The sequence below is a fragment of the Bos mutus genome, unplaced genomic scaffold (genome assembly GCF_027580195.1).
Source record: "Bos mutus isolate GX-2022 unplaced genomic scaffold, NWIPB_WYAK_1.1 CTG214, whole genome shotgun sequence".
NCBI classification, from domain to species: domain Eukaryota; kingdom Metazoa; phylum Chordata; class Mammalia; order Artiodactyla; family Bovidae; genus Bos; species Bos mutus.
Genome location: NW_027219597.1, coordinates 159,827 through 182,142, shown reverse-complemented (window position 1 = coordinate 182,142; position 22,316 = coordinate 159,827). Strand labels below are relative to the sequence as shown.

General features: G+C 54.7%; 1 protein-coding gene across 1 annotated transcript in view; it reads left to right on the top strand.

The window, feature by feature from the left end:
- The window catches only part of TSPEAR (thrombospondin type laminin G domain and EAR repeats), a 143,000-nt gene extending 123,067 nt beyond the window's left edge, over positions 1 to 19,933 (top strand). Inside the window, exons 8-12 of the mRNA XM_070366815.1 lie at positions 2,495 to 2,681; positions 3,628 to 3,857; positions 15,826 to 16,013; positions 18,358 to 18,459; positions 19,365 to 19,933. Of these exons, the coding sequence (XP_070222916.1) occupies positions 2,495 to 2,681; positions 3,628 to 3,857; positions 15,826 to 16,013; positions 18,358 to 18,459; positions 19,365 to 19,518 (861 nt within the window). The 3' untranslated portion in view covers positions 19,519 to 19,933. The remainder of the gene's footprint in view (positions 1 to 2,494; positions 2,682 to 3,627; positions 3,858 to 15,825; positions 16,014 to 18,357; positions 18,460 to 19,364) is intronic.
- Positions 19,934 to 22,316: the final 2,383 nt, after the last annotated feature.

Sequence of the window (22,316 nt, the reverse complement as noted above, 5' to 3'; positions counted from 1 at the left end):
CATGTCTGACTCTTTGCTACTCCATGGACTGCAGTACACCAAGCTTCCCTGTCCACCACCAACTCCCAGAGCTTGCTCAAACTCATTCCATCCAGTCAGTGATGCCATCCAACCATCTCATCTTCTGTCGTCCCCTTCTCCTCCTGCCTTCAATCTTTCCTAGAATCAGGGTCTTTTCCAATGAGTCAGTTCTTTGCTTTAGATGGCCACAGTGTTGGAGCTTCAGATTCAGCATCCATCCTTTCAATGAATATTCAGGACTGATTTCCTTTAGGATTGACTGGTTTGATCTTTTTGCAGTCCAAGGGACTCTCAAGAGTCTTCTCCAACACCACAGTTCAAAAACATCAGTTCTTTGGTGCTCAGCTTTCTTTATCTGACCTAAACAGGAGTGGAAATGGGGCTCCACCCTGGCCTCCCTCTATTGGCCCCATAAACATGGGGGACACATGCTGTCCTGATGGAGGGGACAGGTGAGATGGTGAGGGCTGGACATGAGGCCTTGGATGGGAGAGCCTGGCAGGCAGCCCCCTTCCTTTCACCAGGACTGTGTTGAGCAGTAGCCCAAGGGTGGGACTGAGAGGGCGGCCCCCTTGAGATAAGAATTTCCTTCCCAGCTCCTTCTAGTCCTCCACTCCAAGTGGCAGGATCCCCGGGCCCCCTCCCACACCTGCTCTCAAGTCAGTCACCAATGTGCCCGGTTCCAGCCCCGCACACCCCACCCCCAAGGCCCATGCAGTGAGGACAAATCTCTGTTTCTGGTCCCTGCTGACTGTCAGGGTCCTGAACTCCAGGGCAGCCTGGTGAAGGAGTGACTAGCTCTCTGGTCTTATGGTTGATGACATTTTAAAGATTTTTACTCCTTCCTAATAAAAAATAACTTTATATCAAAAAATTGGGAAATTCAGAGAAATAAGAAAAATCTATCAGGTCCCCTAAGCAGACAGAGGGTCTCTGGGGCTGCTTCAGCCACAGCAAGTGAGCCCCTCACCCTAGGCTTCCAGCTTCTGTCACATCACATGACCCGCCATCTGGGCCTCTGGGTTGTGTCACACACAGGGCGTTGCCACATGGTCCTCAAGTGTGTGACACACACGTGCTTCTTGACGGACAGCAGGGTGATAAGATCTCTCCTCCTTGTCTGAGTGATGAACGCTGCTGTGCATAAGGCTTTCCCTGGGATTGGGAGATAGAAACAGAGCTAATAGGCTGGTAGACACAGGCCTGGCTACGGGTCTTAGAGTAATTAAGATCTGGAGTCAGTGCCACGTGCTGGGGCCTGCCCAGGATGCCAGTCCTGGGCTCAGCCTCTGTCCTGGGGCTCAGCCTCTGTCCTGGGGTTCAGCCTGTGTCCCGGGGCTCATCCTCTGTCCTGGGGCTTGGCCTCTGTCCCGGGGCTTGGCCTCTGTCCCAGGGCTCAGCCTCTGTCCTGGGGCTCATCTTCTGTCCTGGGGCTCAGCCTCTGTCCCGGGGCTCAGCCTCTGTCCTGGGGCTCAGCCTCTGTCCTGGGGTTCAGCCTGTGTCCCAGGGCTCATCCTCTGTCCTGGGGCTTGCCCTCTGTCCCGGGGCTCGGCCTCTGTCCCGGGGCTCAGCCTCTGTCCCAGGGCTCATCTTCTGTCCTGGGGATCAGCCTCTGTCCTGGGGCTCGGCCTCTGTCCTGAGGCTCAGCCCCTACCCCGGGGTTCAGTCTGTGTCCCGGAGCTCAGCCTCTGTCCCGAGGTTCAGCCTTTGTCCTAGGGCTCAGCCTCTGTCCCAGAGCTTGGCCTCTGTTCTATGGCTCGGCCTCTGTCCCGGGGTTCAGCCTGTGTCCTGGGGTTCAGTCTGTGTCCCAGGGCTCATCCTCTGTCCTGGGGCTCGGCCTCTGTCCCGGGCTCGGCCCCTACCCTGGGGTTCAGTCTGTGTCCCGGAGCTCAGCCTCTGTCCTGGGGTTCAGCCTCTGTCCTAGGGCTCAGCCTCTGTCCTAGGGCTCGGCCTCTGTCCCAGGGTTCAGCCTCTGTCCTAGGGCTCAGCCTCTGTCCCAGAGCTCGGCCTCTGTCCCAGAGCTTGGCCTCTGTTCTATGGCTCGGCCTCTGTCCCGGGGTTCAGCCTCTGTCCCGGGGTTCAGCCTGTGTCCCAGGGCTCATCCTCTGTCCCGGGGCTCGGCCTCTGTCCCGGGGTTCAGCCTCTGTCCTAGGGCTCAGCCTCTGTCCCAGAGCTCGGCCTCTGTCCCAGAGCTTGGCCTCTGTTCTATGGCTCGGCCTCTGTCCTGGGGGTTCAGCCTGTGTCCTGGGGTTCAGTCTGTGTCCCGGGGCTCGGCCTCTAGCCCGGGGTTCAGTCTGTGTCCCGGAGCTCGGCCTGTGTCCCAGAGCTTGGCCTCTGTCCCCGGGTTCGGCCTCTGTCCCGGGCTCATCCTCTGTCCCTGGGCTCAGCCTGTGTCCCAGGGCTGACATTGAGAAACCCAGAGCACCGGCCCCTCACTCGGATGATGAGAACCCTGTTCTGGTCCTCTCCCCAGATCTTCCTGGCTGTGGCTAATTTTGAGCCGAATGAGAAGGGTCAGGAGTTCTCGGTCATTTACAAGTGGAGCCAGAGAAGGCTGAGGTTCACGCCATACCAGAGGGTCCCCACCCACAGTGCCCGGGACTGGGAGGCCTTCGAGGTGGCCGGCGAGCACTTCCTGGCCGTGGCCAACCACCGCGAAGGTAGGGGCCGTGGCCTTGACTCTGAGCTGGGGCGTGATCGCCTGCAGCATTCAGTGTATTTCATTAGAAATGTATAATAAACCTCACCTGGCCTGCATCCTCAGGCTCTGCTGTATGACAGTGGTGTCTGAAGGTGGACACACCTGAGCACCCTCTCACCTGTTCAGGTGGGAGGGGTCCCTGCCCCCATCCATTCTGGGCACAAACTCTGTGAGATGCAATGGGTACGTGGGGATAGGCCTAGGAGGGGCTGGGAAACCTGGCTTCTGGGCCAGGTGACTGCCCCGAGTGACCGCAGCAAGCCTTTTCGGGTGCTATAACTCAAGGGGGACTGGACCCTGGGGGCAGCTGGCCCTGCAAAGTGTCTCCAGCCTCTGCAGGTTCCAAGGCTCAGAGTTTACCTGAGTCTAAAACCTGCCAGGGAGCTCTGTGGGGGGTAGGGAGGAGACCCCACCACCACTCATGGGTAGAGGGACCCCAGGAGCCTGCTACCAGGTACCTCCAAGGACAGTAAGTGTTCCAGGAGAGGCTGGCCCAGCGGGGTGTGTGTTGGGGAGTGGGAGGCCCTAAGGAGCACAATGTGGGGAGAAGGCTTCCAGCCCGCACAGGTCTGATCTCTGGTGGGAGGGAGCATGAAGGGGAAGGCAGGCAGAGTGAAGGGTGAGGCTGCAGCGGGGGTGGGGAGTCCCACCTCCAACACAGTAGATGATCACAGGGATCTGGAGTCCCCCAAAGGCTGGGCCACTGAGGGTTCTCATGGGGCACAGAGGCAGGAAGGCTATGTGATGGGTAACATGGCTGGGGACCCGGGAAGAGTGCAGATCAGGGTCCAGCTGAACTGCGCTGGCTGCAGGGCCTGGGGCAGGGTCCCGGGGGGCCTGGTCCCAGGCGCTGGCATGAGGCTGCAGAAGCCTGTTTCCCTCCCTCAATGCCGCTCGGCTTCCAGGCGACAACCATAACATTGACAGTGTCATCTACAAGTGGAACCCGGGGACCCGGCTCTTCGAGGCCAACCAGACCATCGCCACTTCGGGCGCCTACGACTGGGAGTTCTTCACGGTGGGGCCCTACGCCTTTCTGGCCGTGGCCAACGCCTTCAACGGCACATCCACGCGGCTGCAGTCCCACCTGTACGTGCGGCTGGACGGCTCCTTCCAGCTCTTCCAGTCCTTCCTGGTGAGGACCCTGCACTCCCCATGGCACCCCCCGACACACACACCCTTCCCACCCCCAGGCCTGTCCACACCAGGCGCCTCCCCAGAGGTCAGGCGAGGGAGCCTGCAGACGAGGTGGAAGGGCTTCCCTGGCACAGAGTTCCTACCAGTACCTGTGCTCAGATGAGTCCCCTGGCCCCCGGCGGGCCCCACAGTCTAACCTGCCTTTATGTGGGTGTCAGCCTCTTGTCCTGAGGCACCCAGCAGCTGGCCCCTGACCTGGCCATCTGTGGGGACAGCACTGTTCACCTTCTCTGAGCTCTTGTGTCCCTTAGCTGGTTCCAGCTGTTGTGGGCTGCCTGGCAAAGCATCAAACTGAGGCAGCGAGAGGCTTTATTAGGTGGGGCAGCGCTGAACGCCTCGGTGAACCATGCGGGTACTGACCAGTCCCAGGCTAGTGGGCAGTGTTGGCAGCCCCTCCTCAGGCCCCACTGTGGTCTAGGATGATGACACAGGGTCCAGACCCTCCTCTGCCTTCCCATGCCCTCCTCCTTCCAAGCTGCCTGGCTTGTCCCTCTCAGTGTCAGACCCCAGACCAAGCCCCCACGTGCTCAGGTGCTAACTCATGTCCAACTCTTTACAACCCCATGGACTGTAGCCCACCAGGCTCCTCTGTCCATAGGATTTTCTAGGCAAGAATACAGGACCAGGTTGCCATTTCCTACTCCAGGGGATCTTTCTGACCCAGGGATCAAACCTGAGTCTCCTGCATTAGCAGGCAGATTCTTTACCACTGAGCCACCTGGGAAGCCCAAGCCCCCATGGATGACTAAAATCAACAGTCGAGGTCGGTATTTGCATCGTCCTAGCCACGTCATAAGCTCGTTCTTGCAGAGCCAAGGGTGCGTTTTGACCACTCCCTTCTCAGTGGTGGGCTGGGACAACCTCTGGGCCAGCCCCTGGGGACAGGCCCTGCATGCAGGCCAGACTCTCTTCCATGCCACAAGCCCACCACCTGGCTCACTTCACGCGTGGACCCCAGGTGCTGCACAGGACGCTTCCACAAGTTCCTAGTTGCTTCTTCCCGTATCCCTCCCTCCTCCCCTTTCCTCTGTGGGGGAAGAAAACCACCATCTCTGCACAGGGTAACGTCCCCCGGCTTCTTGCTGGTCCTCCCTGTCCCCAGGCTCCTGCGAGCACTGCGTCCTCAGTGCCTCCTGGGTTTCCACCGTGTGTCGCTGCGAGGTCTCTGGTCAGCATGTGTCCATGAAGAGCCCTCTTGTCCTGCAGCCCTTTCTCCTGGGCCCTTCTGCCTGTGCCATCCTGGCCGACTGTCTCTAGAGCTGACAGTGGTCGCTTTTCTGGAACTTTCCTTTACTGCCATCTTTGGCTGGAGCCACCATGTCCAATTCTGATCTCCAGTGTCCCAGTTGACCTCAGGTTTTTGGGTGACACCTCAAGGACACCCCCTTCCAGGAACTCCCCCATGCTCCCCAGTGTCCCTGCAGCTGACCCGGGTCATGTGACCAAAGTCAGCCAATGGGTGTAGAGCGGAGCAAGCCCACATCAGATCTGGACTGAGAGGTCACAGCCCACCCCTCATCCTCCACAGCCACATGGGCCACGTGGCCTGATGGCACAACCACAGGCTGGGGGAGCCATGACCTCGCCAGCTTCATCTCAGTGAGAACCACCGTCTGTGGCAGGAAGTGTGCACGCTCGTGGTGGCCGCGTCCCTCGCCCTGCCTGATAAATGGTGTACAGGATTTTAGAGTAGAAGTCATTCCCTTGAGAACACGGAGGGCAGCCCCCGGCCTCCCAGAACCCAGGGGTGCAGTGGCCCCCCTGCCCCCCGGGCGCCCTTCTGGTGGCCTTCTCCCAGAACCCAGGGGTGCAGTGGCCCCCCTGCCCCCCCGGGCGCCCTTCTGGTGGCCTTCTCCCAGAACCCAGGGGTGCAGTGGCCCCCCTCCCCCCCGGGCGCCCTTCTGGTGGCCTTCTCCCAGAACCCAGGGGTGCAGTGGCCCCCCTGCCCCCCGAGCGCCCTTCCGGTGGCCTTCTCTGCCCTCGGCACCCACAGGTCTCTTACAGTGGCTCCCTGTGCCTCCTGACGGCTTTGTCTCAGTGCCCTTTCAACTTGAAGCTGTGCTTTTCCAGGCCTGGGAGATTTCCTTGGTTTTTCTTGATCATTCCATGCCCCACCCGACCCTGGCACACTGGTTAGAGGGCTTTCAGATCTCCTGTGTTGAGTTATCTTTTCAACCTAGACTCTTTCCCTACCTTTATTCTCCAATCGTGTTGATGAGCATCGTCTCATAAAGCTAGTATCTTTCTAATATCCAAGAACTCTTCCTCTTCATGCCATTCTATATTTACTCTATAAATGCAGTATCTTCTTGAATACTTTTGAAGATCATTATAGTTTTAAAATATTCTGGTTTGTTTCTAGAACCAGCTCGGTTTCTTCCAGTATGAGTGTATGTATATATTTTAGCCTGACTCTCATGTTCCAGGTCCTTTGACACACGTCTGGAGGACCCTTTGTTTTCTGTTGATATTTCCTGTCGAGCATAGCAGGGGGTGGCATTGTCACTGGTGGCTTGTGCCCCAGGGAGCTGGGGGTCTGGTTGAGGCCCTTGATGAGGCGCCATGATGACGACCTTCTAAACTGGCTTTTTGTGCAAACGTAGGAGATGTCTATGGGGTTGCACAGAGTCGGACATGACTGAAGTGACTTAGCAGCAACAGCAGCAGCAGGAGAGGTCAGATAGGATCATAATCTCCAAGCTGCACTCCCCGACCGGCTGCAAGAACCCTCTTCATGTCACGTGCCTGGTGTGACAGCCCAGCTGGGGACGTGTGTGATTGGCCAGAAGGCTGCGTGCCGAGTCTCTGTGCTCTCTGGACACCATGGGGAAACACTCAGCCTGAATCTCTCAGAGCAGTGTTCGTTTCTGCCACTGTCTCTCATGCAGGATGTCTCAGATCCCTTCCAGGTTCTGGCCCATCTCCTTGAATGCTCCCCAGTATACTGGCTCCAGAGCTGTGAGCCCCTGAACCTCTGTATTTTCAAGCAGCATCCAGATCTGGCTCCAGTCTGTGTCCAGCCTCACCACAGGCCTCGGACACAGGGCATCCTCAGAAGGGAGACTGGGCCGAGGGGCAGAGACAGGCCCAACTGAGCCAGGATGGGGGCCATCTGAGCTCCATGCCCTAAACCAGAGCCAGCCCAGGGGTGTGACGCTGGCGGGAAGAATCAGCCAGAAGTGCAGGGCGGGGGCGGGAGTGGGCAGAACCACAGTGGCTGCAAGAGGGCACATCTCCAGCCGGTGGGCAGAGCTGCCCCAGGATCTGACTCTGGGGGCTGCAAGGGGGCACTGCTGCTCCCTGTGCCCACACACCCGAGGACCCTGCCTTCTCTAATGAGCCGAGTCTCTTCGCACCCAGTGAATCCCGCAGAGCCCACCAGATCCCATTTTCATGTTCTGCCAGCTGTTTTTGTATGCTGTTTAAATCCTCTTAGGTCCTGAAGATACCTCCATATGTTTGCACTTGGTTTGGAGCTTTGCAGCATCTCTCATGGGCTCACATGAGTTTGAAGCAGGAGTTGAAGTTTGAAGTGTGTGTAGAGAGGTGCCAACTTCGAGGGGAGCCCTTTCTGAAGGGATGGCCAGGCAAGGGATGCAGGCTGCTGGCATTTGTGGCGCTGTGCACACGGACAGTGCTGAGAGGGGCACCAGGTGGGTCCCTCACTGGTAGGGTGAATTCAGCTCATGAGAAAGGCTGTGCTCATGCTGGGTCTGCAGCCCAGGGGTGCATGGGAGACTAGCTGTCCACCCTGAAGCATTCCCTGGCAACCCCTTCCAGACCTCCCCACCTCTCTCACCAGGAATCCTAGAATCTTCCTTCAGGTGGCGGACCACTTTAGGCTCCAACCCTTTGGCCTCACCATCTTGGACCAAAGGAGGTGGAAGCTGGGTGTGTCGGAAGGATGAGACTTCCGGCCTCCAGCTGCTGGGACTTCTGCTCCCTGAGCTGTCTGGCTGTGGGATCTGCGGTTACAGTCATCACGTGTAGACCTGGAGAGGAGGGGATGGGGAAGGGGAGGGGGCAGCAGTGGGCCAAGACTGGGGGTTGTTGCTAGGAGGAGCCACTGGCAGAAATGAGAACCAAGGGCAATGGGGTATTTCTGGCAGGGTGTGGGGTGAGGGCTGACAGGGTTTCCAAGAAGAGGGCCAGTGAAGCCCCCTGGGAAACCACTTATCAGGGCAGGGGAAGGACAGGCAGAGGAGCTGCCAAGAGTCATCAGTGGGTTTGAGGAGACAGAGAATGAAGCTGGGGTTTGTCAGAAAGGCAGTCTCCATCAAGAATGTGCATGCATGCTAAGTCACTTCAGTCATGTCCAACTCTGTGCAACCCCATGGACTGTAGCCTGCCCGGCTCCTCTGTCCATGGGATTCTGCAGGCAAGAATACTGGATTGAGTTGCCATGCCCTCCTCCAGGGGATCTTCCCCATCCAGGGATTGAACCCAGTCTCCTGCATTTAGGCAGATTCCTTGCCTTTTGAGCCACCAGGGAAGCCCCAAGAATGTAAATGTCCGCAAATGAAGGAAGCAGCAGTCTGTAAGGAGAGTGTTGTGAGAGCGCCCCCAGTGGTCAGCCCTGGAAGGGACCGGCTTGTGTGCTCACCAGGGCCAGGGCACTTTCTCCTGTGCTTCTGGTTTGCTCTGTGAGGCTGGAGCTGGCAGTGGGCCAGGCAGCCCAGGGAAGAAGGTGTGGAGGGGTCGCTGTACCGGGGGAGAGCTGCAGGGCACCCCAAAGTTGGCCGGGGAGTGTGCTGCCCCCCGCAGTCTCCCAGGAGCAGGCCCCTCTCCCACCTCAGCCGACTGCCCACAATGTCAAGGGCTGAATCCCCCAGGGTCCTTTGGGACCTGCCTGCCTTCTCCTGGCGGTGAGCCTGGTCCTGCCTCCCCAGGCACTCCAAGACCTGGGTTCTTTGCTCCATCAAAGCCAGAACCCAAGAGCCTCCTGCAACAAGCAATCTGCTGATCACTGGGAACCCACCCACCCTCTAGGGCACTGTCAAGGGCTCCAGGTGCTCTGGCTGCCAAGTCCCAGAAGCACCATCCTCCCTCGAGGTGCTCCAGGCCCAGGCAGGCGCGATGCCAGGGGATTCCAGGGCAGGGCTCGGGGGAATTCCGCTCAAAGAAGGGCGGGAAGGGTCCGCCCAGCCCAGCAGGTGCCAGGCTGCCTTGCTCCGGTGCCAGGCAGGGCTTGGCAGGGCTGTTTGATGTGGGAATTTCTTCTTCTCTCCCTGACGTGTCCTAAATGCACTCAGAATCCAGGAGTGGCCTGACAGCGGGGCCTCAGGCCAGCTCACCCCTGCCCAGGCTGGTGCAGCCCTGGGCTGGGATTCTCCCCGTTTTACTTCCGAATGGGAGGAGCCCAGCCTCTGGCTGAGGGCGCAGGTGTGGGCCCAGGCTTCCAGGGAAGCTCACGGCCAGCCAATGACTGGCAGTCAGTCGGGCCCCTGCCGGACTCTGCTAGCATCCGGCAAATAAAATACAGGACGCCTATTCCAATGTGAAGAAGAAAGCAATGGCAACCTACTCCAGTACTCTTGCCTGGAAAATCCCATGGACGGAGGAGCCTGGTAGGCTGCAGTCCATGGGGTCTTGAAGAGTCAGACACTACTGAGCGACTTCACTTTCACTTTTCACTTTCATGCATTGGAGAAGGAAATGGCAACTCACTCCAGTATTCTTGCCTGGAGAATCCCAGGGACAGAGGAGCCTGGTGGCTGCTGTCTATGGGGTCGCACAGAGTGGGATAGGACTGAAGTGACTTCACAGAAGCAGCAGCATTTCAATGTGAAAACCAGATATACAACGAATCAGTTTTTAGTAAAAGCGTGCCCATACACACAGACTGAAACATCATTTTAATCTGAAACTCAAACTGAATGAGGCACCCTGCACTTGCTGTATTGGGCGCCCCCACCCCACTGGGCACACAGAGCAGAGAGGTGAGAGCCCCTCTAAGCCATGCCTACCTGGATGCTCCTCCCCTCCCCAGCCTTTGGCCACGCTCCCGTCCTTCCCCCTGGGCTCGGGCCCTCTTCTCCCAGTTCCCAGGCCCAGACATCCCCTTTTACCGACCCTTGTCTGCAGGCCAACCCCTTCTTGCTGGGACTCAAGACCAGTGAGCTGAGGGTGGAGTGGCTCCGGGCTGAAAGGAAGCTCTGGTAATCTGGGGGAGACCCCCTTCTCAGACCAGCCCTGGCCGCTTGTTCTGTGTGGGTGTGTACATGTGGAGGTGTGTGCATGTGGGTGCTTGCAGTTATGTGCACATGTATACAGATGCATGCGTGCAGGATTGTGTGTAAAATCGCATCCATGCAGGTGTGTGCACGTGTATACACAGGTACGTGCAGGTATGTACTGCGGTGCTCTTCAGCAAAGGACGGGGCAGAACCGGCGATTCACAGTCTGGCCACTCCCGTGGTTTCTAAGACCTGGTTGGGCTGGCACGTGTGTGTCACTCTGTACACTCTTGTGGGTCTCTAACGTCGGTCCTCTGATAAGGCTGGAGGCCCCACGGGCCCGAGTGTCCCCCCAGCTCGGAAGTTGCGGCGTGGCCCCAGGGGACAGAAATAGTGCCACGTCCGAGCCGCGGTGAGGAGAGGGTGCTAACCCAGGAAGGCTTCAGCCCAGCTCCTGGTCCGGCTGGGTCGGCGACGCCAGGTGCCCTGATCCCTGTCCTTGTCCTGTGAGTCACTCTTTTAGCTTGAGCTGCCTTGTTTCCGACCCTCGGACGGGCCCAAGCGTGTTTCTCTGCCCCTCTCGCCCGCGGGGCGGGGGTGGGGTGGGGTGGGGGCGGGGGTGCGGTGGTGTCCCGGGCTCCGCACACCGGGCGGTAGAACGGGCAGCCGCGCCCTCTGCTGGACGTGGAGAGAACACCAGGCGAGCGGCTGGGCGGGTACCGGACCCGCGGGGACCAGAGGCCGCCGCTGGGCGGATTGCTCAAGCCGGAAAGGGACCTCCGAGGAGGGGTAGTCCTCAGACCCGTCCCCGCCGGTCGGAGTAAAGGAAAACAGAGCCCCTTCCCACGTGGACTGGGCATGCAATTGTCCCTCCAGCGTCGCTGGGCATCGCGGTGACCAGCTCTGGCCGGCCAGGACTACCTACCTCGGAGTAGGCACGGTGTCCCCAGGAAGCAGCCGGGTCCAGAAATTGATCGCTGTGTGGCTTCTAGGCTCAATTCTTTGTACGACCTGAGCTGTTTCCAGATTTTCACTATTATGAATAATTCTACAAAAGCATCTCATACATGGTTTTCTGTGGGCAAATTGTTTTTACTTTTCTTGAGTAAAAACCCAGGAGTGGAATTCTAGGCCATGAGGTAGGCGGATGTTTAACTTCTGAAGAAATTGCCAAGCAGTTTTCCAAAACAGTTCTACCATTTCATACATTCCCAAAAACAGCGTGAGTGCCAGTCATCCCACAATCTAGCCAACACCCGGTTTTGTCTGTATTTTTAGTCTTACTTACAAGGTGTGAAGCAGCACCGCAGTGGTTTTTAAGTCACAGTCCCCTGGTAACTAACGATAGCACATTTCCACCCACCTGCTGGTTTGCCAGAGTCCCTTTTGCAAAATGCATATTCAAGTCTTTGCCCATACTTTAATTTTTTTGCCTTTCAGTATTGATATGTAGGAGTTCCTTATACATCAGGTATAAAACAAGTTCTTTGTCACATACATAGCCTTTGATCCCCTTTTTTTTGTATTAATTCAGTTTGTTGTGTAATTGTGTGCTTCAGCAATCACAATATACATGTTCAACTTACTGCAATCTATTTTTTATTGGAGTATAGTTGCTTTACAATGTTATTTTCTGCTGTACAAGGAAGTCGATCAGCTGTGGTATACATATATCCTGTCCCTCTTAGACCGCCCACCCCCATCCCACTGAACTAGGTCATCACGGAGCATCAAGCTGAGTTCCATGTGCTATACAGTAGCTTCCCACTAGGTATCTTTTTTCATGCATGGTGGTGTATATATATATCAATCCTAATCTCCCAGCTCATCTCACACTCCTCTGCCCCATCCCATATCTACACTGCAACCTATTTTTTATTTTTTAATTAACTGTGTGTGTGTGTGTCCGTTGCTCTGGAGAAGGCAATGGCACCCCACTCCAGTACTCTTGCCTGGAAAATCCCATGGACAGAGGAGCCTGGTGGGCTGCAGTCCATGGAGTCGCTAGAGTCGGACACGACTGAGTGACTTCACTTTCACTTTTCACTTTCATGCATTGGAGAAGGAAATGGCACCCCACTCCGGTGTTCTTGCCTGGAGAATCCCAGGGACGGGGGAGCCTGGTGGGCTGCCGTCTATGGGGTCGCACAGAGTCGGACACGGCTGAAGCAACTTAGCAGCAGCAGCAGCAGTGTGTGTCAGTTGCTCAGTCGTGTCTGACTCTTTGTGATCCCATGGACTGTAGCCTGCCAGGCTCCTCTGTCCATGGAATTCACCAGGCAAGAACACTGAAGTGGGTTGCCATTTTCGTCTCCAAGGAATCTTCCCAAACCAGGGATTGAACTCAGGTCTCCTGTACTACAGGCAGATGTGTTACTGTCTGAGCTACTAGGGAAGGCCTTGCGTTAATATGTTCAAATTTAAAGAATTTTTTAAATTTATATTGGAGTATAGTTGACTAACAATGTTGTGTTAGTTTTGGGTGTACAATCTATCTTTGAATTAATATTATACTTTACATATAATGTGATAACCTTACAACTACATGATCTCATTTATCCTTACCTGTCCATTGGGCTATTGGGAGCATGTATAAACTCACATGTCTACTTAAGGTACGAGCTCCACAGCTTGTCCTCTTGTTTGCTGTAAACAGTGAGCTATCTTGACACCCAGCTCACCATTGCCAGCGCCCTCTGCGTGCTTCTCGCAGACTCTGTGCTTCTTGTGGAGTTTTACCCTCTTAAGCTTCCTCCAGGACTGCTCGTAAAGCAGGTCTGCTGGCAGTTCATTCTACCACTTTTATCTGAAAGTGACTTTACAGTGAAGGATGTTTTCACTGGTTGTAGAATTCTGGGTTCATGGTTTTCTTTCATTTCTTTTAAAGAAGTTTTTCCATTGACATCGAGCTTCAACTGTTTCTGATGAGAGGTTGGGTACCACTGGCACCACTGTTTCCCTATAGCAAATGTCTTTTTCCTCTGGCTGCTTCTGAAATCTTCTCTGTCTATCCTCAGATATTCAACATGATGTGCGGAGGTTATGGGGTGGGGGGGTTGTATTTATTCTGCTTGGGGTCTCTGATCTTGGATCTGTGGTTTGGTGGTTTTAATCATATTTGGGGAAATTTTAGCCAACATTTAACTTAAATTTTTTTCTGCCTTATTCTCCTTTCCTTTCCTTCTGTGATCCAATTACACACACAGTTGTTGCTGTTCAGTCACTAAGTCATGTCCAACTCTTTGTGACCCCATGAACGGCAGCACGCCAGGCTTCCCTGTTCATCACCATCTCCCAGAGCTTGCTCAAACTCATGTCCATTGAGTCAGTGATGTCATCCAACCATCTCATCCTCTGTTGCCCCCTTCTCCTCCTGCCTTCAATCTATCCCAGCATCAAGGTCTTCTCCAATGAGTTGGCTCTTCTCATCAGGTGGCCAAAGTATTGAAACTTCAACTTCAGCATCAGTCCTTCCAATAAATATTCAGGGTTGATTTCCTTTAGGATTGACTGGTTTGATCTCCTTGCAGTCCAGGGGACTCTCAAGACTCTTCTCCAACACCACAGCTCAGAAGCATCATTTTTTCAGTGCTCAGCCTTCTTTATGGTCCAACTCTCACATCCATACATGACTACTGGAAAAACCATAACTTTGATTATATAAACCTTTGTCAGCAAAGTAATGTCTCTGTTTTTTAGTAAGCTGTCTAGGTTTGTCCTAGCTTCATGCACTACACTGAATTATATTATCATTGAGGCTCTGTTTACTTTCATTGTAAACATCCCCCCCCTTTCTGTGCTTCAAATCAGATAATTTCTATTGGCGTATCTTCTAGTTCACAGATGCTTTCTTCTGGATTGTCTAGGTAGCTTTTGATCCCGTGCAATAGATTTGTGAATACGGGCATTTTGCTTTTCAGGTACAGGATTTCTATCTGCCTCCTTTTAGAGTTTTCATAACTCTCCAAATCTCCCCACCTTATTGTTGATTACATACATATTTGCGCATAGATTCTGATCACAGTTACTATAAAGTTTGTATCTGTTCACCCCAGTATTTGCGCTGTGTCAACCTATTTCTACTTGCTGTTTCTTCTCCTGATCATAGTCACATTTACCTGCTGGTTCCCCTGCTGTCTAACTCTCTGGTCAGTTCCACCAGCCGCTCAGCTGTTGTTTGTCCCTAGGTCCCTGGGGTCCTGTCCCCTGTGTGTGCACTTCAGGAGCTAAAATGGACTTGCGAGAAGTTAATAAGGAGATACTGGGGCCTCCCCTACTGGGAGTCCCTCCTTCCTAGGCTAGTCTCCTTTGGTTTCTAGACACTCTGCAAGCCCCAAACGCTAAGCTTGGGTCTGGACTTGTCTGGTCCTCCCCTTCCCCATGTACTCCCACCTCAGCGTCCCAGAGATGCTGGTCATAAACCTCCTTTTATTTACATGTGGGCCCATGTGTATGTCAGCTCATGCAGTTCAAGCGAGTCCGCTCCCTCCACTTGAGTGCGAAGCCCATATGACACAGGACCAGGAATGTCCTCAGAGGGAGAGTCAGACAAACGTGTTCAAGGGCCATCATCTCCCCTCCACTTTCTGCCTGCCCTTGGCCCTTCTCCAGAACCTTCAAGCAATTGTGTACATTTTTAAGTATTGTATCCAGTGCTTAGTCACTTCAGTCATGTCCAACTCTTTGTGACCCCATGGACTATAGCCCACCAGACTTCTCTGTCCATGGAATTTTCCCAGCAAGAATACTGGAGTAGGTTGCCATTTCCTATTTTCCTACATTGCCTATTGTATCCAGAGTTTATGATTATTATCAACAGGAGGGTCAGTCTCTCCATCAGTATCACAAGTCAAAAGTCAAGAGGCAAAACATTTAAAGACAATTTCAATGCCGAGTGTCCATCAGAGCTTCCGCAGCCCTCACCTGCTTGTGAGAACAGACAGAGTCAACCCCTTTCTGCTGACACAGGAACTCAGACCCCAGCAGCCTCATCAGGCTGTGGTTTGGAGTCCTCAGGAACTTTTGCACACTGTTCCACCAGCCACAGGCCCCTGTTTCGGGGAGCTTCTGTGTTATCCCCCCTCCACTGAAGCTGCCATCCCGTGTGGTCACTCCTTTGTTTCTCAGAACAGGGATGGATCTGGACTGGTCTGGTCCTCCCCTTCCCCATGCACTCCCAGCCCAGCATCCCAGAGATGCTGGTCATAAACCTCCTGGTGGGCCTACGTGTAAATCAGCTCATGCAGTTCGAGGTCTGCAGCCAAGGCTTGGCAGCCGGCCATTCATGTAAGTCCAGCCCCATGGGCCCATGCACACCTCACCCTCCAGGTTGATGAGTGATTTTGGAGGAGTAGCCTACACAGGATGGGCCTGTCCAGAGAGCCAGAGGAGAGCCTCAGGCCAGGGAGAGTACCTAGTAAGTAACTCTGGAGGTACCTAGATGTTGCTTCTGAGTTCATAACTGGAGGGAGCAGAGAGGGCTCCCTGGAAGAGGTGTTATAGCAGTTGGACCTCCTCCAGGGCACACTGGGGCCTGGGAAGGGGCAGCACAGGCGCTAAGAAGCTCTCTAGGCAGATGGTCCTTTGGCCTTGGAGGAGGCTGGGAAAGGGCAGCACCCTCAAGAGGGGCGCCTGCTTCACGCCCGGAGTGCGGGGGCTGGCGCCGCGTGGGTGGCCATCCTGAGGGTCTCTGCCCACAGCGTGCTCTCGGCTTCCCTCTCACGGTCCCAGACGTTTGGCGCCGCAGACTGGGAGGTTTTCCACATTGGGGAGAGGGTCTTCCTCGCCGTGGCGAACAGTCACCGCTACGACGTGGAGATGCGAGTGCAGAACGACTCCTACGTCATCAACTCGGTCATATACGAGCTGAACGTCACCGCGCAGACGTTCGTCCGCTTCCAGGAGATCCGCACCTGCAGGTACGCGGGCGGCGGGCGGCCGGGGCGGGGATCCAGGGGCCCCGGTCCTACGACCTCTGAGGCCGCCCGGACCGCACAGCGCGCACCCGAGCATCTGTGGGGCCGCGGTGCCCACCCCCCAGCCCACAGGTGTGAAGCGGCCTCGCTGTGCACCCCGCAGACCTTCCACACGACCAGCTGAGTGACCGCGGCTCCTCGCTGTAGCCTTGACTCTAACTGCTTTTAAAAGCTGTGGCTTGTGTGCTTGTTTTTAGAATTCAGGGTTTTTATTTTTTTAATGAAATTTGCATATGTATACAACCATTTCCAGGTGACTTTAGAACATTTTCATTACCTTGAAAAGAAACCCCACCCCTCAGCTGTTAGTGCCCTCCGCAGCCCCTGGGGCCCACCAGCCTGCTCTCTGCCCCTCTGGGTGTCCCCACCTGGACATTGCATTCAGATGTGTCCGGCTTCTTCTACTGGTCATTCTTTCAAGGTTCATCCACGTTGTACCTTAGTGCCTCACTCTTCTAATGACTGAGTGATATTCCACTGTGTTTATTTATCATACTTTGTTTACTTTTCATCAGTTGATGGATACTTGTCTATTTCCACCATTTGACCAAATAGTGTGGTTCTGAAGGATTAAAAATATGCTTCACATTACCGTCAGCAGACTTACTGCCCTGATGCTTTGGAAGTCATGCCAGACCTTGATTTCCTACTGGGTTAAGCCCCAGCAGCTTCTGATGCAAGCCGTGGGGGCAGACGGTGCAGTCAACATTTTGCTGCAAAAGCAAAGCTGTGGGCCTTGGTTCCAGAACCAGTTACAGTTGGCAGAATGCTGCGTGTGGGACCACACGGCTGTGCTACCAGCCCCACCCATGCCACACTGCATGAAACCCCTCAGTGGGCATGGCCACAGTCACCACTTTTTCTTAATGATGAGTCACAACTGGCCATGGCTGGAAGTGGCGGAGACAGGATTCCAGATAACAGAAGAAGGAAGAGTCAGGAGCCCCAGGGCCCCCACTGGCCTTGCCCCCCTGCATGTCCCCAGGTACCTCTGTGGCCGACTCATGTCCAGGGTTCTGCTGGAGCTCTAGGCCAGCGCCCTCAGTGCCCCACTGAGAAGGAATCCAGGGTGAGTGTCACCCAAGAGAGTGCGACTGTGCTGTCTCAACAGGCCATAACCCTGAGGCCTCTGGATGCAGAGGCACTGGCCTGGCCTTGCGCATCTGAGTGACTCCTGCAAGACTGCAGCCTCAGTTTCCTCATCTGTAAAGTAGGCCCGCGGTAATTAGAGCAGTGGCTGGGGATCACAGCTGATGCCCAGGTTGGCCTCCTGGGATAGACAAGGCTCCGGGATGTCCTTCCCAGAAGCCCTCTGTCAGATCCCTGAGAACTAAGATGTCTCTGAGCGCAGACTCACCCTTAGCAAGTTCAGGGGCGTTTGTTGAAAACAGGATGCAGTGGTCTGTTTGCAGTAAGAACCACAGCTTCCAAATTTAGGGGGACGTCTCTACGTTGGCAGACCCTGCTGGTACCTGAACTGGAGTCAGGGAAGAAGCATGTGACCTCACAGCCATTGTCCTCAAGTTTTCGCCTCCAGGGGGCGCTGCAGACTTTTAGGGAGTGGCCACGAGTTTAGGGCTGTTCCTCTATTTCAACCTCTTCCAAGTGAACGACTTTTGCACCCGTGTTCACAACTTCACTGTTCGCTCTTGTTGCCCGGGTGTCCATAGACAGATGAGTGGGGTCCATTCTTACAGTAGAATATTGTTCAGCCTCAAAAAAGGACATCCTGACACCTGACCGCACGGATGAACCTTGAGGACATATGCTCAGTGACATAAGCCAGACACAGAAGGACAAATACTTTGTGATCCACTTACCCGAGGCCTCTGGAGGAGTCAGATCCGTAGGGACAGGAAGTAGATGGTGGGGGCCAGAGGCTGGGGGAGGGGATGGGGAGTGAGTGTTTCCTGGGGACAGAGGTTCAGTTTGGAAGGTGGAGAAATTCTGGAGGTGGATGTGGTGATGGTTGCATGTCAATGTGAAGGTACCCAATGCCACTAAGCTTAAAGGTCCATTTAAAAATGAATACAATAGAAATCTTTGTGTTATGTGTATTTTATTACAATTAAATGTTTTAAGTTTAAAAAGTGAACAACTAATTCGCATTTCCCTGGAATAGACCAACCGGTTGTATGACTGAGGAAACTGCTCCTCCTTCTGTGGATTTTGGAGGTGGGACCTAGCCCCCTGAATCCTGAGATTAGGGGGAGAACCAGCCGGACACCAACCCCCAAGTCCCCAGGCAGCATCTCCAGGTCCTAATTCTGCTCACTTGCTCCCGCAGTGCTCTGGACTGGGAGTTCTTCTCGGTGGGAGAAGATTATTTCCTGGTGGTTGCAAACTCCTTCGATGGAAATACCTTCTCGGTAAACAGTATTATTTACAGGTAAAGGCCCTGCCCCTGCTAGACACCTCGGTTCAGCTGGGTGGGCCCACCTTCCCCTTGAATGACCACGGGCTCAGAGCGAGTCACAGGTCATGGAGCCCTGTGGGTCGCCTGGCACTGGGAGCACCTGAGCACGGGCTGAGTCTGGGTCAGGCGCCCGGGCCAGCTAGGTGACCACTAGCCCTGCTGGCATTCACAACTTTGGGTTCTGGCTGGAGATGCAGTGAGAGGCTACACTAATGTGAGAGTTATTAGTGTGTTATCCTATTAAATGTTTCCAGCCAAGGCTGTGGTAGATCTCTCTATTTTCCACGTGTCCTTCAGTAAAATTGTACACTTCATCTTAGAGGCACCATGGCATTCTCGCGACCTTCCCTTCCAGGAGTTTTCCAAGTATTGTAAGCATATGTCCATTTTCATCTGTGTATCACAATTAACTGTTGTATCTGGTCATGCAACCACAGTATCTTATTAGTTTTAATAGTTTTCTAAAGAAATGTCTCATGGGAGTTCAAGAAGTACAACTATGTCTGCAAATAAAAGCGCCTTTGCCTCTGTATTTCTAATGTTTTTACTGTTGATCTAAGTTTCTCAGTTATCTAGAAATTCCAGGATGATCTTGAATCGTCTTGGACAGGGCAGGTACCCCCTTTCAGGCCTCAGTTTCCCTCTCTACAGGCTAAGGCCCCTCCTGGCCCAGCTCCTCGCGATTGGAACCTGGGGAGGTTTTGGGCCTGGGATGCATGGCCCCTCATACTGTGATGGTGGGAGAGGCAGGTGGGACCCTGGTGAGGGTCAGGGAGGGGTGGGGTGGGAGCCCCGGGGAGAGGGAGCAGCCCAGACACTCACTCCTCTCGCTGGGGCTGGCGTCCCAGCCTGGAAGCTGACAGCATCTCTCCCCGCAGGTGGCAGGGGTATGAAGGCTTCGTGGCCGTGCACAGCCTCCCAACCTTCGGCTGCAGGGACTGGGAGGCCTTCCGCACAGCGGCCGGCTCCTTCCTGGTCTACTCCAGCGCCAAGGAACCGCTGTCCCGGGTGCTGAAGCTGAGGACGGGGTGATGGGCTCAGAGCCCCAGGAGCTAGACCTACGTGGCCACACCCCAGAACCTCACCAGGAACCCCCAAAGCCTCTGGGGAGTAGGACAAGCCTGGGAGAAGCTGTGGCTTCCAGAGCCACCAACTCGCTTTCTCTGGCCTTTGTCCAGCCACGCCATCATCACCTAGACAACCATGGTGGCCAGATGGGTGGCTCTGTGAGCATACAAGCTGAAGACCAGAGCTGCTCCTGCAACTCTGCTGTCCTGCAGGGATTTTGCTTTAAAGGAAAAGCTCATACAAAGTTTTACCTCAAAAACAGCAGGGACTGGTCACCTTCCCACAGCGTCCACCACGTGACCAGACACTCAGCTCTGGCTGGGGAGCCCCGACACAGGGACCGGCTTCGTGCTGCCTCACATATTTGTACCAGCTATTTATTGTGTTCTGTCTATTTATGATGCTTCCTACAGAAAGTACTGCTGTGTCTGTGTGTTTCTGATGGGAGCTAGTCCCCCAGCGAGCGCAGCCCGGGGCCAGTGCACTCACTTGGCCACCTTGGCCTGACGTGCCCTCATGTCCCTGGTCACCAGCACGCCTCTCCTCTGCAGGAGCTTCTTCCTCCAGCCTCAGGTTTCCCACAAATGTGGTTGGGTAGGGTCAGGTCAGGAATCCCAAGCATGCGTGGCATGGGTCCAGTCTCCTCCCTGAGGCCACACCCATGGGAGATGCCTGGCAGATGGACCCTCATGCCTCTGCCTCCAGGCAGGCCTTCCTGGTCTCCACACGGCCTTATGGGTGTGCCAGATGGACTTGGAACGCCTCCTTGGGGCCAGCACTTGCCCAGCTCCTCCCGTGTCCAACTCCTGACCCTCCACTGCGCGAGGGCTTCCAGCCTCCTGGAGATGGATGGCAGGTGTGACGTGGCAACACTCTGGGAACCTGGGGAGGAGGATGGAGGTGCCATCACCACCAGGAAGTCCCCTGGGTGGAAGGGAGATCCTGCATGCCAGGAGATTTGCTGGGAAGGCCCTTGGGGTCCAGACCACAGGGCCGTAGCCAAGCCAGGCCTGTTCCATCAGCCAGGCCCACCTGCTCTAGGATTGGTTGCGAGAGCCGGGACCTCAGCAGCAGCAAGGCCCCTGCTTGGTTTAATGCTCTGCTATTTCCATCTCAAATTCTCATTGGTTCTTGCACAGGATCACACAGCCAATGGGAGTCCTGGCTGTCTGTAGTCAGCTGCAGGTAAGAACTGGGCTGGCCCAAATACCCAGGAAGGAATCTGTGTGCATCTGCTCCCCCTCCATCCAGGCCAGATTTGGAGTCTCAGGACCATAACTGGGACCCTCTTCATTTCCCAAAGCAGGGATTTTTCTAGAGACTCCTCCAGGCCAGCAGGTGAGCCACATGCCTTGGGGAGGCGGAGGCTGACCTTGGTCAAGGATGTCTCCTGCCTGGGAGAATGACAGAGTGGAGGGTGAGAAGGGGTGCGGGCCAGGGGCCCTGTGTGAGAGAGAAGTCCTGGGGCTAGAATGCCCCCAGGGTAATTCCACGGGCAAAGAACCCCCACCCCTTATATACACTCAGTGCTTGGAGAAAGGATGTGCCCGCATACAAGTCAGGCCCTCCTCCTGCAGCCCCCGGGTCTCTGCTAGACCCACATCCCCTTGCTGTCATTGTCCCTACGACCTGGCTTGGTCCCTGCCCTGGGCAGCTGGGGGCCTCATGGGCTAGGTGGGAGGACTATAGATCTGCTGGTGCACGTAGGTTGGGCCAATGGTACCAGAGAAAAATGTAGGCTCCCCAGTTAGCTTGAATTGCAGATGAACAATGAGGAAAACAACAGAATGGGAAAGACTAGAGATCTCTTCAAGAAAATTAGAGATCAGTCACTCAGTGGTGTCCGACTCTTTGTGACCCCATGAATCGCAGCACACCAGGCCTCCCTGTCCATCACCAACTCCCGGAGTTCACTCAGACTCATGTGCATCGAGTCAGTGATGCCATCAGCCATCTCATCCTCTGTTGTCCCCTTCTCCTCCTGCCCCTAATCCCTCCCAGCATCAGAGTCTTTTCCAATGAGTCAACTCTTCGCATGAGGTGGCCAAAGTGTTGGAGTTTCAGCTTTAGCATCAGTCCTTTCAAAGAAATCCCAGGGCTGATCTCCTTCAGAATGGACTGGTTGGATCTCCCTGCAGTCCAAGGGACTCTCAAGAGTCTTCTCCAACACCACAGTTCAAAAGCATCAATTCTTCGGTGCTCAGCCTTCTTCACAGTCCAACTCTCACATCCATACATGACCACTGGAAAAAGCATAGCCTTGACTAGACAGACCTTTGTTGGCAAAGTAATGTCTCTGCTTTTCAATATGCTATCTAGGTTGGTCATAACTTTTCTTCCAAGGAGTAAGTGAATTTTAATTTCATGGCTGCAATCACCATCTGCAGTGATCTTGGAGCCCAAAAAAATAAAGTCTGACACTGTTTCCCCTGTTTCCCCATCTATTTCCCATGAAGTGATGGGACCAGATGCCATGATCTTTGTTTTCTGAATGTTGAGCTTTAAGCCAATTTTTTCACTCTCCTCTTTCACCTTCATCAAGAGGCTTTTTAGTTCCTCTTCACTTTCTGCCATAAGGGTGGTATCATCTGCATATCTGAGGTTATTGATATTTCTCCTGGCAATCTTGATTCCAGCTTGTGCTTCTTGCAGCCCAGGGTTTCTCATGATGTACTCCGCATATAAGTTAAATAAGCAGGGTGACAATATACAGCCTTGATGTCCTCCTTTTCCTATTTGGAACCAGTCTGTTGTTCCATGTC